General features: G+C 38.8%; 1 protein-coding gene across 1 annotated transcript in view; it reads right to left on the bottom strand.

The window, feature by feature from the left end:
- Positions 1–17,047, bottom strand: part of LOC132911195 (uncharacterized) — a 64,552-nt gene extending 47,505 nt beyond the window's left edge. The window contains exon 1 of the mRNA XM_060967614.1: positions 16,858–17,047. Within this exon, the coding sequence (XP_060823597.1) occupies positions 16,858–16,945 (88 nt within the window). The 5' untranslated portion in view covers positions 16,946–17,047. The remainder of the gene's footprint in view (positions 1–16,857) is intronic.
- Positions 17,048–20,523: the final 3,476 nt, after the last annotated feature.

The raw sequence follows: 20,523 nt of genomic DNA, 5'->3' as shown, positions 1-20,523 counted from the left end.
GGAAATAGTTTAAAAAGATTAAACTTCCAAAAAGACTTTATTTCACCTTAATTCATTCCATCTTTCCGAAATTTCAATTAGCGCTCTACTGAAGTGAACACCTACTCATTGAACATATTCATCTCAACGTAAAGTTCTATTATACGAAATATTATATGAAATGGAAGTATCAATGAATTTCTATTGTACAATACGGTCAAACAAACAAGCTTCTATTATTAGTTTATTTAATTGTAACAACTGCCATTAAATTGTACAAATGATATCAATGGTGAACAAAATCAATCTCGAAACGCCCCAAATTGTTTCAGTATTACACATCACATGTTACATTAAAATTGTTATTTTGAGATGCTCGAAACCTCCCTTACGCAAGCAGACAGAGAACAATCTTAATCTGGTATGAAAGAATCTTCGGCTTTCGCAATCGAGACGATTAAAGATTGCCATAAACAGCTTTAGACTGCGTTGCGTTACTTCGTACATTGTTTTCGCGGGCGTGTTTGCCTCAGAAAATTTTCCCTGCATGTCAACGAAGCGGGCAGGTGTTTCTGTCGGTTCCTTCACGGTCGTCGCGTGGCAGAAGCGGGGTCGAGGCGAGACCAAAGCGAACTCCAAGCATTACCGGCTCTCTGCCTCCTCTTTTCTTTCGTTTTCTGTCTCTGTTCTTCTTCAGAGATCGAACGAAGAACCCTCTCTGCTCCCTTTTTCTCTCTTCTTTTATCTTAGAACATGTAACTCCGATCTTCCTTGTTTCAGATTCTTTCTAGCGTCTTCTCCTCTTTCGTCTGAGTTTGTGTGCTCCGTTCTCTGTCGTGGCGAGTGCCTTGGTCCCTCTCTGGTTCTCCAGAAGAACGAGAACTGCCATTAGAAGCACTCCGTTCCATGTAATTTGACCACGGACAATGTGGACCACACGAAGCGCGATGCTTACCTACGCTACGGTACGCAGAGGTTCTCACAATTGCTAGTTAATTCGCAATATTATTTATATTGAAATTGTAGGGATTCATTTTGCGAGAAGAATATAGTAAATCTTAAGTTTTGTTATGTAAATTTCGATCAATTTCAATTAATTTGTTTAGAAACTTTTTTTCAAATTCAATCCTTTTTGTAACTTTTAAACGAAAATTTAACTTTATAAATATCAATACGATGTTCATATTTTTGTAATTGATTAATTGAATTTGCGTTGACATTTCTCTTACATCAAATTGAACGAAATAACGACCAGTTCCAGATAGAATGACAAAAGATGTAATAAATTCTGACCCCGTATATTTTAAATTCTCGTCTGAATATTTTTTAATTTTATCAAAATTCATATAAGAATTTAAAATACAATTTTAATTAATCCTAGTCTCATAAAAAGTATAAAATTCTTCACTCATAACAAAAATTTAATACACCTCGTATTTTGATGTAGAAATTAAAAATTTTAAAATATCTTGTTATTTGGTATTTTCCTAACTCAACAAGAAAATAATTTTGACACTTATTATCTCAATCCAATGGATTTTTTGACATACATACAGAATGTTCAAGTTAAAGAAACACATTCAAAATACGGTACTCTTAATTGCGGCATTGAAATCATGCACGATCGAGGCTACATCGGTAAATCCTCGATAAACCGATGAAATTACGTCATATTGGTTGCACAGCGAGAACAGGACGGATTCTTTTCACGTTCCATTGCGAGGCAGGTGCACAATCATAAAGCGTGTTTCGATGAAATGTTTCGCGACCAAGCTTCATGCCTTACATTATTACTGCATTACCGCTGATGCATCGTTGGTTGCAAGCATACGTTATTATAGTGTTGGTTCGCGTTCGATACTTGAAAATCTCGATGTCGTACGATCGCGAAATTACAGTACACAGTCATAAAGGCGTACCTTTGGAACGTACAATTGTCCAGAATGACGAGTCGTCAACGTGGCATTATCATTATTAATTAATCACGAATCCATTACGAAACCGGATTCTTAGTAATTTCAGGACGTATAATTGAAATTTATTTCATTTTTGGGTATTAAACTGAACTGAAAATAACGTAGGAAAAACATTAATTGATACATCTTCCTGTAGAATTATCAAACAAGTATTTCTTGTGATAACATTCATTAGGTAACCTAATGGCTGGACTGCGTTTACTCTAACTGAAGGATGCAGCATAATTAAGATTTAATATTCTAGATGAATATAATGGATTAATTTTATTGTTCACGTTTGAGCATCACTGAAGACAGATGCTACTTCTCTATGCAAAGCAAAATCGCTGTTCTTCGGTGTTCACCAGTCTTTGAAACCAGAATCCACGCGCGCGCATATAATTATAAGACGATCATCATCGTTCTCCTCGTCACCAGAAGGATCTTAACGTTCCGTTCGCCGCCGAGAACGTTCCAAACCATCTGCAGAATTGCCTATTCATTATATTCGAGCGCGACCTTAGGACATTACACGAATCGAGTCCCATCGCTAATGAATCATAATTTAATAGCAATCAAGCGACACGAAAATGTCTTATTTTCCAAAGACCGAAGAGGTCTGTGTTAATAAACAGAGATAGGTATAACAAACGTCTTTCGGAAGATGATCGTGCGTCAAGATTTCGTTATGCAAATATGCAGACGGAATTTTATTTTACGTACAAGGAATCCAGACGCGCGTTTGATCATCAATCACTTTCTGTCAAATTTGCAAAATAACTTCGATGCGATTATCATTCAATTCGCCGATACTCAGGTAGAAATCATGTATCTGAATATGGTATGATGAAGAAAATTATCCGACGTTGTCGATGCTTTGCTGAATCACTATGGTTTTCATTGTAACACACGACTTTCTGTTACAGGTGCGAGATATTCATTTCTCGTAAGACAGCACAATGGCTTTTTAATAGATGTGCAAATTGCCTTGAGAAAATAATAAAATTCAGCTACGTTTTTCTCTCCGAGATAAATTGAAAATATTAATGGATGAAGACATTAGATTGCATAATGAACTGTTGGAGATATTATTTCATTGATAGCAGGATTCTTCGATTTTTATATTAAATCTGTGAAAAGAATAGTTTGTCAAAGCCACTATTAATTCTATAGGAAACAGACATAACGTCGAAATTTGCGAAGCAATCAACTTCTACCATCTGCTATCGCGTTCAATCGTGTTTTCATTAAAGAAATCATTTTGCACAGGGAGGTCACAACGTCATCAAATGCGCCGCTCTCTGGTGGAGGTCCATGTTGCGATTAATGAAGGTACTGCCGAATCACTGACCGAAGATAGAAGCTGTTGCACATGCGAGCGGACATGGTAGGCACTTTTGACTGACTTTCAATTAGGCTTCTTTGACCATGACAGAGGTTCTCAATTCGCTTTATAGAACGTTTGTTATTATTTAATTGCAAATCTATTCTTACTATCATAGCAACTCATAATAACTTAATAGTGATCAAATTTAATAACTTCAAAAACATAACCAAACAGAAGATTAAAAGATATTCGGAAACATATACGCAATGTTAAATTACTGTTTAAAAGTAACATATCTATTTATGATTTGTTACGGTTTTTACTATTTTTAGAACAAAAAGTGAAATAATGAATTTTTGTTATATTCTAAAGTATAATTTGCTAGTGACAATAGAAAAATATTTGGAACGGGTGCAAATTTCTAGTGTACACGAATTTCACGGTGTAAACATCCATGTAGCCGTAATGTTCGAAAAATCAGAAAATTACGCGAGCCGAAAAGGATAAGTGCCGTACGAAAATACCTCATTTGCATACCTTTGACTCTCTCTTTCTCTGCCGCCGTAATAAAACATCCTTAAAGAACGGCCCGCCACCGATACACGTTCCTATAGATCGCGCCTTAATTGGCGGAATATGCCTTACGTAATCAATTCAAAGGCTAATTGGAGTTATAGGGATATCAGATTTGGGTAATTAAGAAAGGACACTTGATTACATTACATGCAAGCGGTTCAGCAACTAAGGAGAAAGATCCAAAGTTCCAGCAAAGAACGGTAAAATTAAAAATTGCTCAAATTATTGCTTATTGCTCGAAATTACTAAACACAACCCTTTCAGAGTATGCACTTTGGAAACAGTTAATTATTGCAATTTAAAAAATTCTTTTTTAGGCGCCTCTTCTCGTACCATTGATTACGTCGAATCGAGATTTGCAGTGAAGAGTTCCGTACTATTTTAACACCCAGTAATCCATGAATTCTTCAAGACGTGTCATCTATGTTCTCCCATAATCATCATGAATCATTGCTATTACTTGTGAGCACACGGTAAAGCTTTCTTTAAATCTAATACACGTTCTTGATTTGATCTTGCAGTATCGTCCGATTTAAAAATACTTCCTATTTTATAGATACTGAATTTAAAAAATCATTAATCGCGTAACAATTATATCAATTGTTATTCTTCAAATTTATCTACCATTTTCACCAATTTTTATTATTCTAAACTCCAAAAGTCTTCGTTAATGATATTATTGCTTCTCTAGGTGGATTATTAATGTATTAAATTATTTGTATAGCTAGGTCCTGATTGCAATAAAAGGAAACGATGGGTATTGCAGCGATGGTAATTTTTTATTAGCTGTGATGTTTTGCGAAACAATTCCTGGCGTGGTTTTTGTGAAAAGAAACCGTGTATCGCGAGGACCATGCACTCACAGAATCACGTCCGTCCGTGGTAGGGTCAGGACCCCGGTTTCCCACAGATTACGACGAGGCATGCTCAGCAGGGAATGCCATTACATTCGCGATCGCCGATCTTTATGATTCCATCCAGCCAAAAAGGTCGGGCCAATCTTAAAACCACCCCACCAGCAAACCTCACTGACAGCTACGAGTCGTGCCACAATCTCGGAACAAGTCAACCAATCTCTCTTTTTACATAAATGTATAGCAATATTTAGGAAAAAAGTAATACCGTCCTATATATGTACCATGTGTAAATTTGTGAAAATATAGTGAATTTTTCCTTAAATTAATTTTTGGGTATAATTTGTTTCTTCATCATTCATATTAAGTACACTATTGTAATATCTCACCTAAACGTATTTCGCAATAATTTTCTTCTTTCGTATTTCTTTTGCAGGATATCTTATTAATCAACGAATTTGCTAAATAATAAATTCAGATGTAGATGTTAATTGGTAATGAAGAATACCGAATAGAGAAAGGTTTCCCAATCGACATTTATGTAATGGGCATATCATATAGTTATACTACTGCGACACTGTTATTGCGGGTGTTGAAGTCCTCAAACATTAGCCCGGCGCTTTCGCTCGAAGCTTTCGCTTTTCGACATTTAATCGTATCAATCCCAAACCACAAGCAGTTATTACCTTACATTCTATACTTTACCTACCACAGATCACTGTTAACAAATATTTATAATTTATTGAGAAAAGTAACTTCTGTGCTCAAAGAATCTCTAACCCTTATGCATAGAGTAATGTAGTAAATACTCCAAATTACTTCGATAAATTGCATGAAATAAAAATGGAGTCTTTAACAAATACTTTACATTAAAACACCAACAAGCATTTTACAAACTGTATTGTATGCATTATGTATTTGTGGTTCTTCAGGTTTCAGTTATGTTTTTGTTAGTACATTGTGCTTTATTCATGAAACGTTGGAAGTATGTCATCTAATTATCACGACAAAAATTTAAATTTTAAACTTAAAATTTTTGCGAAATTTCGTGGCCCTTTTAGAAAAATTTTACACACAGATCGTCGAATATTTGATCAGCCAGAGTTAATGGCAGGAGTTAATACGCGTAACCAGAAGAAATTCGTTCTCTCGTGACAGTTCGTTCCGTTCTCTACTTAGAAGCCGGTTCAAGGTCACAGGGCACGCGTTATACGACTGACTCTTAATTAGGTTTGCGCTACACGGACGAGCGAAAGTTAATCTGGGACGCGTTTACGATCGCAAAAAACTATCGACTGAAATTGGAGACGCGCCTATTAGTCCGTGTAGTGTGTCTAGCGGCGATAGTCGACTGTATATTGGCGGTCTCCGATCAAAAGCAAGCGAACCAAAGTGATTGCGAGAGGATATGTTTTTTTTTCATTGTACTAGCCACCGGCCTTGTTGCTGGAATGAGTTTTTAGCGCAAGATTCGTCTCGGCGATAATCCTCTAACGGCTACTGGTTATTGCTCGATATATAGAGAAGTCTGGAACGGTAGGTCAAGGTAATCCGATACCTTTCAAGCCACGTTCCATCGTAGATTATGCCATTACCTTGCCTTCCAAGGTATTCTCGATCGTGTTTCATCGTATAGACGAAGCGACCAAGCACGGTAACTTTATTTGCTCGTGAAAAGATGTCCACGTATCGGGTTGGGACATAAAAAGATTAAAAAAGTGTTAAACGAAATGGATGGTTTTTTGTTTCGAAGATGTTGAGAAAGATTGAAAGGGTTCATAGAATACGAGACGCAAGGTGTTACATTTTTTGCATGTTAAGTGGTATTCTTCGTGCATTTCTTGCGATACCTAAGTGAACGTAGTTATTAATATAAAGTAGATTTCTGACAGGGTGATTCTATCGAAATATGTCATCAATCTTGCCAGTGAATAGGGCAAAGACGCGTATCAAGTCTAACATTTTAGACGTTTTCATTTTATTTATGTAAAACACCTGTTCAAGAAGAAGAAACACTAAACCTTTTACCGTTGTTATACAGTAAAAAAAACACACCTAACAATTAAAAAAAACAATTATGCTCTTTAATAACGAAATGGTGTATATTACTCAAAAATTTACTACGCTAAAGCAATAGAAATAACCAACAAAGCCAAAGTCGATCATTTTTCACCAGATGGTCAAAAAACACTGTCGAATCCATTACTGGCGAATGCAATCTCTCGACCAATCAAATTTTCAAAAAGTTAAGAAACGAATCACAGATGTTACGTGAAAATCATCGAAGGCGAACACTCCGTATTTTTAACTCGTTTTCGATCACGGCGTCTGAGTTACGAGGAGGATTCCTCGAGCAACTTGTGGGCCATTGTGTGGCTGGAAACGCCTCGCCACGCTTTAACGCGCATAATACGGCGATGCTTTTGGGTACCCACCACTTTCCTAGCACATAACTTCTACCTCCGGCACCGGTTACGCCTATGCCAACTGACTTACGCCGAAAAACTTATAATTCGAGCGGGGCAGGTATGCCATTTCACCTCGCTGCTGGACCGCAGCTACGATTAGTTGTCACCATAAAGTACAAGAACGCTTTGTTTGGGAGCCGTTCTAATTTTCCGACGGTGCCTCGTGCACGTGAAAACACATCGTTTATGTCACATAATTCAAACCGGCCGGGAACAAACGCTTGAAATTTATTCGCCGTAACAATTGTACGATTATTGGAAAATAATCTGAAGCAGATGGATTACACGGTCACCGGTGAAAGTTGCTTTCGTGAAGAAAGTCGAGCCTCGCGAAGCGCCACTTTTCCCCCGTGTTCTTTTTGGATATTTTACGAGACGGTGTGGGAGGACGTGAAATAGAATTTCATGCGAAGAGATAAATTTGGGAACCTCTGGTGCCTTGGAAAGACAGCTGTGAAAATGGAATTGGTTTTTAATTTTATGGAAGGCGGATGCAGGATTTGTTAATAATGGAAGAGGGTAACAAGTTACAGTTTATGGAATAATAAACTCGAGAATTCGTATAAATAATGAGAAGATCGAGAGATTATTTTATACGTTATTTCTGAAGCGATAGAACAAGGTAATGGGAAAGCTATTTTTGCCAAGAGGAGTTAATGAAGCTTCTGTTATGACAGAAACTACAGAATCATTAGAGTGATTAGTCTGAGGGGATCAAAGGGAACGAGCAAAGATCGATCGAAGATTAAAAGTTCTCGATAAAGAGACCGCTTAAAGCGTGCCTAATGTGAAACTATTAACCCGCCAATTTCTGAAATTAAAAATTCCTTATTCGATAGCGTTTGAAAGAGTAAAATGTTATCGGCCGTACCCATTTGCGACGGGATCAGGTAAAATGAGCACGGAGAGTATGCGAGAGATCGATCTTCGAGACGAACGAGATACTGACCCGAAGATCGATCGACTTAAATTAAAGATTCGCGATAAAGTCTAATCTAAGCACGAATCTCGGATGCAACGGATCTTTGATTAAAGTGTCACTCCTTACACCATAGAAACGTCTTTCTGTCGAGATGAAGATAAGTTTGTTTCGAAAATTAACATGTTTCTACAATGTCGGTTTTAATAAAGCAGAAATGGGACAGACATCCGCTAAAGTCGATTTGTTGGAAGCTTGTACTCTTTACTTACTATACGACTCTCATATAAATGTTATACAACTCGGTTATTATTCTGTTGGTCCAAATACTCCGACAGAACATACATTTCCACGAAAATTGAGAAGAGAAAATTTATCATGGAATCACGAGATGGTACGACAAATGGACAAATGTCATGTTAAAAGCTAAGCTATTTCAATTTCATGAAAGTAGAGTTCTCTGTTTGAGAGTGTTTCACTGATAAACAAACTTCAAACTTTTAGGTAACAAGTAATATACGTATTTACAAATCTGGATTTGGCTACATCAATACCTATGGCTCCATGTTTTCAATTTACGTTTTTCCACCAGTAACGCCTTTTCATTGAACTTATCAAACAGGATAAATCTATTCACAAGCAATATACGTCTATTACACTCTACGCCTATGCCAAGCGCAGAAAACGCATCCTAGATCGGCAACTCTATCGCGAATCTCTAATTTCGAATCGATCGACGCCAGCCCCCTCGGTTTCGTCTAGGATCGATCGTGGACGAGATCCTACGGGGTCCTTCCTTTTGTGCGAAGGGCGCGCTTATTCGGGCGCGGACATCAAAGGGCTCCCTCGAAGCGACCTGTCTGTAATTACAGACACGAGGCGTGGCCCTGTGGAAGAACAATAGGACCGCTCTTTATCTCCCTCCCCTCTCACTCCCACAGACGCGATGGGATCTCCGATCTGCGCGCTTTTCGGCCCCTCTGCGATCCCATCTACCCGCTGCGGAATATCGATCGGCTATCGATCGTCGATAAGACGATTTTAGGCGCTAAGGAGTTTCCATTCGGACGGCATACATTAAGCCGAATGGCCCTACCCTGCCACCACCCAGGGGAGGATTTGTCAGATCTGAAACACTCCAGCATTCGACGAAAATGTTGCCTTCCGCCACTGGTCCGGAATATTAAGAGGATTGCAAGGGATGCTGCGCGAAATACGACGGTTTAATGATTTAATGTTGGGTGTCTTGTACGGCAATAAACGTGTTTAAGGATGACCGTTGGATGTATTCTTGGATTTAGGATTTGAGTTTAGTGAAGTTGGAGATTACTATATTCATCTTGCTATAGAATTTGCAAATTTTGTTTGGAAATGAATGGAAACATTTGAAAAATTCAATCGGAAACTTTATGTTTTCTTGAGTTTAAGTTTGGAGTTTAGTGGTCGTTTCTTTTGATAAAGGAAGTTTGTAAATTTCCATAAAAATGAATGGCTCCAAGAAGAGATGATTATTATAAATACTTTTATAAAATACGTTATTCGTTATCACAAGAGTATTTTAGAAGAACTATTTTCTTAAAAATATTTGGAAAGTCGATGATCTTTATCATCTCTATATTCATTTTATAAAACGACGAAATAAGAATTTGGAAATTCATACAAATAGAAACGTTACAGAATAAATATCGGAAATGTCTAAAATAATAGTTTCAAGATCTTAAGAACAACTTTATATGTACGAAAATAAGCATAAAATCTTTTATTAGTCTTTCTCCATTCAATCTATGAAAACCATCAGTAGGTATTTCACACGTGATTAGATCAATTTAACGTGTAAAATGTATCATTCTTAATGAGCCATGTACTTAATGAATTGGAACAAGTATATAATAAAAAGAATCAACAAAAATCGCTTTACTGATCGTTTAGATCGCACCAAGAGATAGACATAATGGGCATAATGCAATGCTCGTAAGTACCTATGCACCTGACACTTGGCGAACGCCTAAATATATGCCTGGCCGACTAATTAATGATGCCGCCGAAAAAAAGGAACAGTGTGAAACTGTTCGATCCAGGATGCACTGTGTTTCGTATCGCGGTCAATTTAGATAGCCATCGAGTGGATCAAAAATTTAAACGAGGATGGGGGTGAGCGTAATATTCCCCGTCAGTATTATAATTAATGAACCTGATGCACTCTTACTGTTCCCTTTTTTCAAACTTTTTATTCCACTTTATCATTACATTGTCTAATAAAATTCCGATAATCATATACAAAAATACCGTTTCTATCGAGATTATCACAGCGACCAGACATATGTTGGATCGGTCGATCCAATCGAAAGGAAGATAGCAGCGGAGCGGACCGGATAATCGAGCGTGCATCGCAATATCGTGAGTCTTTATCAAGCGTGAGATGGAGACAGGAAGTAGTGATCGATCGGGTGAAAATGAGATGCTTGGGCATTGATCGATCGAGAAATTCGTCTTTTGTTTTTGATACTTCAGATACGTAATCGATATCTTCTTCGTATCGAAATTGCTCGCGCTCGTTAATCATCCTGTCAGAATGTTTAATACATAATTGCAAGGCAAAGCGACGAATGCTCTGTTTTTCGAATAAGTTAATCTGGGATCCAATTAAACCTGGTGCGGTTCTTCGATCAGTTTCGGCTCCTACGTCTTTTCGTTAAAACATCCCCCAATTTACCGAAGGATACAAACAAGCTGTTATTTTATAAGGTCTTCTTAAAAAAAAAGAAAATTATTAATCCCTTAACGCTTATGCCCGTGAGACACGAACCAATCATCTTTTTTTTTACAGAAACACTTGGTTTCTTGTTTCACTTCCTGCCACGCATTTTGCATCTTATTATATTAAATTGAATTGTAAGGTGTATAGCACTGGAATTATAAAAAGATATATTATTATATAGCGAAGAAGCAATTCCACGAAAAAAAAGTTGTGCATCTTTGATCGATTAAAGTATAAAGTGAAAAGATAAAAAAAATTGTACATTAAGGTATTAATAATAATTCTTAAAAAATTCTTTGGCGATCAGGATGAATAATGCCCATACCAACCTACTGTTACAATATACGACATAATCAATACTTCAAGCACCTCTAAATAAGGTTTTCTAATTATCTTACCAGCACATCCCCATTCGACTCATTCCCTCTTCCAACAATTAATTTCCCTTATCTTCTCGCAAGAATAGTTGCACTTCTTCCACCCGATAACTTCACAAATCAAGGAGTCTCCTAACAAAAACTTTAATATCAAACTCCATAAATCCAGCCCGAGCAACGTGGAGCAAAATCAAGATCCCAGCGAACAATACCGCGGCTTCCAATTCCGCCGTTCCATCCAGGATGGGCGAATTAAAACGGGTATACCGTGCGGCTCGTGCCTAATTAAAATTAGCAGAACAATGCCTTTGAAATAAGAAGAACGCCCTTTTATACGCTGGAGGGTGGGGAAGTCGCATAGCCGCGAATGTTCGAGGGGGCAAAACCGCGAGTCACGGTTAGAAATTGGCGAAGGCGGAGAATAAAAAAGGTAGCATCGACAATACACAGCGAGTTGGACCGTTATTCTGAACGCATGAAGACGTCCCGGAGCGCGATCACGCGTGAAAAATATTAATCCACGGTGACGTGGACGCTCGCTAACGGGCGTCGTGTCTGTCAGTCACATTGGTCCCCTGAGAAAGACGCATTGCCGTGCACTTCGCTCGCTAATAAGCGGTTATGTCAACCGAGCCACCGGTAGATCGGTGAATGATAGTATTTTCGGCGGTTGGTGCCTCCGTCAATTATGCTAAACTAAGTGCAAGGATACAGCGCGGACGACAATGGCGGCGCGGCGCTACCGCGCGTAGTGACCGCGTCCAACAGAAATCGAATCGGCGATCGGCGAGATATCGCGCGTCGAGAGAAAGATTTTGATCGATTATCGGGACGTAGATGATGAATAGCAACGAGTCTCACTCGCTGTCTCATTCTTAGCCTTTGATCGATGTCGATCGCAAAGGATTAACGGCAAAGGGACAGGTCGATCGATCCTGATTCTACAACCGTGCCTCGCGAATGCGATTAATTTTCTTTACGGAGCTTCGTGGTAGTTTTTTGGAGAAGCAGATGCGGGCAAGATCGATGGATTAACTTCTTCTTTCAGGTACTTTGACCAACGTTTTGGTCTTTCATTTTAATTGACTAGCTTGATATTTTGAAGCGTTGTGTACATGCAGTGCTATTCGCACGCTAATTATTTAGTTCCAAGTATATGGCATTTTATATCATTTAGCGGCACTTACATATGACTACAAAAATTTGATATGAAAATGGAATATAAAACCTAATAAAAATACACTTCTTTGGAAAATAAAGGTATGTGCAAATACTTGTTGTAGGAATTGAGCTTCTTCTTGTGTTATCGTAGAATGTGTTGAAATTGAAAAAGAATGAATTTAGTGTATTAATAGATCTTAATAGATCTAGTACATTAATATAATATAGTAGATCTAAGATATTAATAGATTTAATAAAGAAAATCGCGAGTTCTCTTATGTCTAATAATATGTCAGTGAACATATTCAATTATATTATAGACTTGGTGATTCCGAGTAACCATGCATGTTCCAAGACCAATTTGTTGTTTTACGTACTTGTCTCGTTCAACGTTCGACATCACGCGAGAGCCTCGTTTTCCAGTCGTAAAAGGTACAAGAATCAACCTGACTGCCAATAAGCTACACCTGCCCTTCAAATTTTTCAAACGATCCGCATTAACCGAGTCATTCAAGCTTGTTCTAACACACTTTGTGGCCTGACATGCAGTTATTAAAATACAAAGAAATATATCTTGGATAATTTTTGTCTATTAAATATTCATCAAGCGGTTTATTATTTCCATTGCTTATTACAGTGTTCACACTTTAACTCGTTACAAAGCAACTAAACCTCTTCAGAAATTTATCAAGGCCAGGAAGAGATAATTATCTTCGTTCCTTTTTATGGGCTATAATCAATGGGGAAGTATTAATGTAATGTTGTGGATATTATGGTTAACTATTCACGGAAGGACTTCACAGTTCAATAAAGATTTTATATGTTACTTTTACGTTCAGAGGTACATTACATTGTATAATAAGCATTTTATTTGCACTCTAAAGCATGCTTTGTACTTTAAAAATATTTTTTTGTTACGTATGTCAAGTTTATTTGCTATCAATCAATTACCGGAGATTATAAGCAAATGTGACGTCAGTACAGACTTTTAGCAACACGGGGTGTGTTCCTCTCTACTTTCTAATTTCAAATATATTCAACCCTTCAGTGCTTTTGTTCTTTTGAAAAACGACGGGGAAGTCTAGCATGTGACGCCTCCTGAACCTTAATATCTGTAGGCTATTGTCTAAAAGATGAGTGGCGTGGTGATTCGGATGAATTTCCAACCTAGGTTTAGGTTCGAAATTATAAAGGAGTACTACAAATACCACTCTTTCAAAGATCAATATTTCCTCAATACTCCGGCTACGAATTAAACATTCAACACACATCGCTTAGCCAAGTTCAAAGAGCTTTTCAATGCCACTTGTAAGCACCTCCCAAGCTACCGTAAATCCTCTCGCGTGGCGCGAACCTGCGAATCGCGAGCTACGCAAAGGGAAAAAGAAGGAATGGCACGGAATGGTCTGCCCACGTAGAGGTGGTTCCGTAATAACGGCTAAGTAGGATCTTTATATTCCTAGCCGTGAGGCAGAGAACGTGGCCCCGATGGGAGAGCGACTCAGAAAAGGCAGAGAGACGTGAACGACTGCGAAGGAGAAAGGCCAGACACGGTAGAACAGAGGCGCGAGCAGAAAGATGAAAGCAGCGAAGAAGAGGGAGAAAGAAGGAACGAAACGGGCGAAAGGGAACCGAGAACAAGCAGCCAAAGTGAGTCTCATTTTAATTAGCATCAGCTGGTGCGACGTGTACTTAACAACTACGACTCGCCGTGGAGGAACCCGCGAGCGTCTGCGTCGTCTTTCTTTCTCTTCACCCTCGCGGCGCACACAGGCTGGAATTCCTCGCGAGAGATGTTTTATTCAGGGACACCGCGGGCCTCTGCCAGGGCAGAAACGAGCTGCTGCCCTTCCACCAGCCGTTTAAATGCGCCAGCCTCAAGTAGCCGCTACCGCAATTTGCATACAATCCACGCTGATTCGGCTCTTCAACCGAAGAAAGAGCAAAGGGGCACCCACGAGCGCCTCTCGATCCTCCAAACGAAAGCAAACGCCTCTTCGCCTTCCTGAAACGAGCGCCTTCTTGAATCCGGTCATTTCGATGGACGCGTGCTGCGCCAATTACCGTCCTGGCGAAAATCACCGTGTTTTGAGGTACAAGTTGTCGACGAGGGCAATTGGCATCGTTCAAGAGAACATTGTGTATTGGTATTCGATTGGCTTGATGAGAGCATTCGTAGCATTTGGCGGGATGATGCGCATATGTAGGTTTAATCTTGTGGGAATGCTTGAGTGTTTTGGAAGAGTGATGATATATTATGAAGAGGATTTTGAAATTCTATGGACTAGAATCGAATAAATCAAGAGTTAGGTATGGGAATAGTTTAGATTAAAATTTTGTAGATGAAAAATCGAAAGGTTATTAAAAGTTTATTAAAAGCTGTCACAGACTATTTGAGTTACTTGTAAAGAATCGAGATTAATTGCTTGATTTCTGAAGAATTGAATACCAATTATGTGCTTTAACGCTGAAAGTGAGAAACTTAAAGAAATTAAGTGAATCAATTTAGCTCCTGTGTGGCTTGTTTATAGAATACCTGAAAGTAAAAAGAGTATATAAAATATTCTTCCTAATACCGACGTAAATATTTTATCAAATTTCTTCCGCAAAAGTCATTGAATGCTAAATATTTTGATAGATAATGAAATCTAAGGTAAATAACATGACTAATTTACAAACGAGCCAAGAAGCGAATGTCGAAATATATAGAAAATTTGATCGCACTCCAAACAGTATATAGATTAACGTTTTTAAGATTTTCAGAGAAAACCGGACGCTAAAGAGCAGCGCAAAAAAGTTAAGCGCGGTGGGAGGATCGCTTAATTTGTTTTTAATATTCGGGAAAAAGACAGGGGAGCAGTAAATACTTGTAACATGATCAACCACGTGCAGGCAATCTGCAGTCAGTGTGCTTAACTTCCGAATTGCAGGCATTCGCCTAAGGAGGAATAACCCTCGTAGAAAAGCATCAGCTTCTTCGAGCCGCGAGCGACTCGATTTGCAGTCTTGCTACTGTTTCATAATTACAATCACTCACTTCGAATCTACCAGTAGATGCTTGGATTCATTTCGTTTTGTCATAAACCGTTCTACTCTACATTTCTTCCATATATTTCTTTTTATTATTTTTTTTTTTTTTTTATTTTCAGATTATGATACACACCCCCGCTAAAGCTGACAAGATGGTGCCTCCTAAAAGCATCCCGCTAAGTCTAATCAGTCGACGTCAAGATGACCTCCGGTGAATGATGAGGAGAAGAGTAGGACAAGACGTTGCACGCTACTTATGCATTATTCATTCGTGTAATGCAGCCTGAAGGGGACTCGCTCAGAATTGGATTTTGATGAATTTAATCTCGAATTTGCTCTGGGCTCTGTGCACCTCAGAACGGGATTAACAAGTTCTTTCGGTTTCGTTGTAATCTTACCTGACCACGTGTTACATCGCTACTCTCGCTATCCCGCGGTGGTTGCCTCTTTAAGTATCGAAGCAATTTTACAAAATTTATCTTTTAGACACTTTTTCTCTATTTCTTCGTAACGACAGGAAGAGAAAATCTAGCAAATTTCTTGGAATGATGCAATTATTAATATCCTACATAATGTATAATATACAGATTCCAGGAGGAAATTTATATAAGATATCCAATGAAAGAAGATATATTTTAATTTTCAAAAGGATATCAATCTTATAAGCTTTAAATGCCCGTCGTTATACCTATTCACATGATCTTTATATTGAATTCCCCAAAAACGTTAACTTCTCACCTACGCCTCACGCAACACGCGCGACACAAAGAATAAGCGACGATTACAAAACACGCTCCACCAGAAGCACCATTCCACTTGATAATTGTCTTCCACGTGTATCGCGAGTTTAAAGGAATTTTTTAATTAATCCGAAGGAAGATACGGAGGGCTGAGGGTCTTGCAGCATCACGGGCCGATCGAGAGCAGCCTGTAAAGGGATTGCTCGAACGTATTGGTGAACAGTGGGTTCGGTGTAGGCGGAGAGTCTGAACGTTCCTTGTCTGTGAAACGAAGAAGAAGAAGACGAAGAAAAACCAAACGAGAAGAAGAAGAAGACGATGAAGAACCGAACGAGAAGAAGAAGAAGAAGAAGAAGGAAGAAACAGAAAGGAACGATGGGATGGTGAAACGGAGAGGCTTAATTAATGAGACGTACGCGGCAGCTGCAGATACCAAGATGCATTGTAAATACACTGAGGCCAGAAAAACTATTGTCCCTGAACGAGATTTATACCTGTCCCAATTACACTCGCGTCGGACCGTTCAATTTTTTTCGCTCGCTGGACAATTCGTTGAGCTTCGGAGATCCTTTCTGCATGAACCCCGTGGCTCGATAACGTTCCTCCGTTTGGTCGACCGCGATCGTTACACTCGAGCACAAGCCAGACAACAAAATGTCCATCCCAACCTCCCCGATGAACGTCCAAAACGTAAAAAGAGTCGTAAAGCTCACCCACGCGGATTAACGTTGGCGCGCAAGAGTCGCCAACGTTTCCATCCAACGTTGTATCAATCTTCGCCAAGGTACGCCACACAGGCATTGCTCGTGTAGACCAACGCCTAGCAATTTGTTTCCGCGATATTGGCTAACGACAGGAGAACGCGGTGCACGCGTTTCAACAGGTGTCGAGCGGCTAGCTAGGGCCTCCGGAATTTAAATATAGCGAAATATTATGGGTCCAGAAATTGATGGACGTTGCGTGCATAAAATAGGTTGCTCGCAGATCGGGGTGTTGCGTTTAGAATTTCGATTTTTATTACTGACGTGTATAATGATCAATGTATTAGCACGTCGTTGATTTTTCGATTAATCATGATCGAATATGATGAATTCTTTGTGAAAGATTATTATGAAAATGTATGACTGTCGACACGTTTTGATAAACCGATATTTGAGAGAGAAATTTTGTAAACTGTATTATCGTGTGTAGTGAAAGTTGGATTTCGTGGGTTATTCACTAGAAGCGAACATCAGATACGATATTGCGACAGAGTAAATATATTACCTTAATAAATATCTGCCAACTTACCAGTCAATGTATGTACATATTAATTTGATGAGCAAGTGTATTTATATTGTGATTATTCATCTTTGACGAGTAATGAAATTCAAACTTTTATTAGCAGAAGTATACCTATTGCAATGTCTTGTAAACGAATATATCTTGACTATAAATAATATGCACATACAAAATCTTACGTAATACATATATTGACTAATCATTATATACATTTAGCAAATTTTGCACTTTCGCTATGACATACACAGAAACATCGTAACCAGAATTCTAATATGCATTCAGTGGCTAAATCAGTTAGAAAGTAGAAATAATATCGTAGCTAGCTTAATGACCGAGGAACCAATTTCAATCTGGCTAAATAGTGCTTTCTTCCAACGTGTAGCTCGCGCGTTAGCACAAACAACGGGTAAATTACATTCTAGTTAATTGTACATGCAAGCCGCGTGCGACGTCCGGCAACGTTGAAATACCATTATTACGGGGGAAGTGTACTCGTTGGTCGCAACATATACGCATAATTACGGTAATTACGCTCCTAAGTACATTTCGCGTTGCTCGACGACCTGTCGCCTCGGCATGTTCACGAATTCCTGCGCCGCCACACGTAGGATAATTCTACGTCATTTTACGCGGCTTGTTTGAATTGTCCACGACAGCTGTGGTTACGTGCGAACAGGATTTTCGTAAAATGGCAATAATCTCGCCGACTACTCTCGCGGTGGCTGTTGTCAGAGAGTAATGACGGCTTTAAACACAGTAAGCGATAGCCCGTTTCGACATGATAATACCATGGCATTAGCATCTTTATGTGACATCACGTATGGACGCAAAGCGCTTGCTGATTTTATCGTGAATTTCGCGCCAGCCATCTTACACGTACGACACCGTGTAACGCTGTGCCGTACCTGTCAATAAGCATACGACCACGAAGAAATCGCCATTCGTACGCTTCCATCGTGTCGATCGCGACTTACTAGCTTTCCTCCGCCGTCTCTGCTTCAATCCTATCGCCAAGAATTTTAATGCAGCCGATCCCTGTAACTCTAAATGCAACGCGTTGCACTTTACACCAATGTTACAGGAGGTTCGGGCTGTTTGCTCTTTCGCAAAAGTCGTAAAACTGACGTAATGAACAGAAGATAATTAGCGATTTTCTTGCTGAAAGGATTCATGCATGCGAATGAAGTTTAAATAATAAACACTTCTGAAGAATACAGGGGAATTTATTATTCTAATAATTGTATCGTCGATCTATTATCGCATATATAATTTCAGATATACAGTCGAGAACAGAAATAAAAGTAGTAGGAGTAGGCATCGATGAAGTTTGATGGAACTAATGTCATATACCTTAATTTTACTTAATATATACTACTTAACTTTTATTTACAGTATGTAGATTATTAAGTAAATAATTAAAATAAATATATACGTTTTTGTATAGACAAACCGTATTTTAACTAATACCTGTTCCATTATCTGTCCTCTTATTTTTATTCCCGGCTGTACGTATTAACGCAAGACGAAGTAAAAATAAGAAATATTTTTCGTGCGATTCTGGTTAAGTTTTTAAGCCCCCAGCCTTCGAGCTTCTAATTTCTCTGAAGTTACGTGTTAGAATATTGGCTATATGCACTCAAGTTTTTATGCAAGAAATGTGTCGAAAGCTTCTTGAAGTTATCTGTAGTCAAATACATTGAAGCATCAAGCTTGAGAAATACAACTTCCAATAAAATGTTGAACATATGATGTTCAATCTTCTCTGTAAGAAAATAACGATAGTTTTGTTTTCAGAGACACGGAAATATGGACTTAAATTTTCAACAAGTATAGTATTTCATTCCCTCGACTATTATACTTTGTCCGACTTTACGACTACGCTATATTTCTTTCAAAAGCAACGCATAGTTTCGATACGAACAATAAGATGGACAAAAGAACGATTAGGAACTATAAGAGGAAAGCAGCGGCAAGTTCGCATAGGCAGAACTCAGTGTGGTTGAACGATGTCAAACCGAGTAGTATAAAAAGTCTCGTATTTTATCGCGAGTTATGATTGCCAGCGCAAAGAAAATCGAGCCACAATTTATCGGGCCCCGCGCGGCTGTCGTAGCTAAATCATTTTTGCCCGATCTCGTTTGCTGCTGTTCTTTGCACAGCTGGACGTGAGAACCAGCATGCGAAATCACTGAATATATTCGCGCGGATACGAAAGATAAATTACGCCCGGCGTCACACTCGTATGTCCCGGCTTATGCTTTATGGTTATCGATTAACGTAATTTCAATATCAGTTTTCAATGCTTCTTCCCCCTGATCTTCCATTATCCGACCCGTTGGATCCTTCTTATTCGCATTCTTGTTTCTCATCGGTGTTTTGTAGCGGAGAAAAAGAGCGTGCGCGTGCTCTCGTTGGCTTCCCTTTGCGATACTCTGCATTGAAATGAACGCAATCCGATTCGAGGGATCGCGTTTGATTCGTTGACGTTTCAGCTGGCGTAATTCCGGCTTAATGAAGTATCACGTGGTGCTGTTTATCGCGCAGGTGTTGCGCTTCCGAGCAATAAAAAATACATAAAAGCAACAAAATCAATTTGTCAGAGATAGACCGACATTTTCTAAATATCCGTATATTACCATCCTCCTAATGTTCCTTGAGATTTCAATAGCGATGAAACCAGCTCTACCTTAACTCGCAATTTGCATGCTAAGATTCTGTACAATTAAAATAGTGACATTCCCCCAAAATCTTCCAAAAGTGTTCCAGGTAATATAGCATGATATCCGAGGTTCTGTCTCGTTAACTACTTCCAAAAATTTCGAACTTTCCACTGCAACGTCCCCAAAATGGTTCCCCTGTCGCATGCATAATGTAACAAAGTTTACTCGTCTGGTCGATAAAAGTTCGTGGGCTTGTAACAGAACCGAGTCTCCTTGATGGTCCATTGTCGAGAAGTACCAGTATACGATGTTCTCTGAACAAGGGGTTAGCGTGTCTCGCAAAACGTTGGTTAATTGGTGAAAGTATAAAGGCTACGGGTTGAAGCCTGTGGTTACACGAGGATTATTATTTACAGCGTCGTCGATGTGATTCCTTGT

Source organism: Bombus pascuorum, chromosome 10, assembly GCF_905332965.1.
Source record: "Bombus pascuorum chromosome 10, iyBomPasc1.1, whole genome shotgun sequence".
Classification (NCBI taxonomy): domain Eukaryota; kingdom Metazoa; phylum Arthropoda; class Insecta; order Hymenoptera; family Apidae; genus Bombus; species Bombus pascuorum.
The sequence above is the reverse complement of the archived record's forward strand: the minus strand, read 5'-3'. Positions and strand labels throughout refer to the sequence as shown.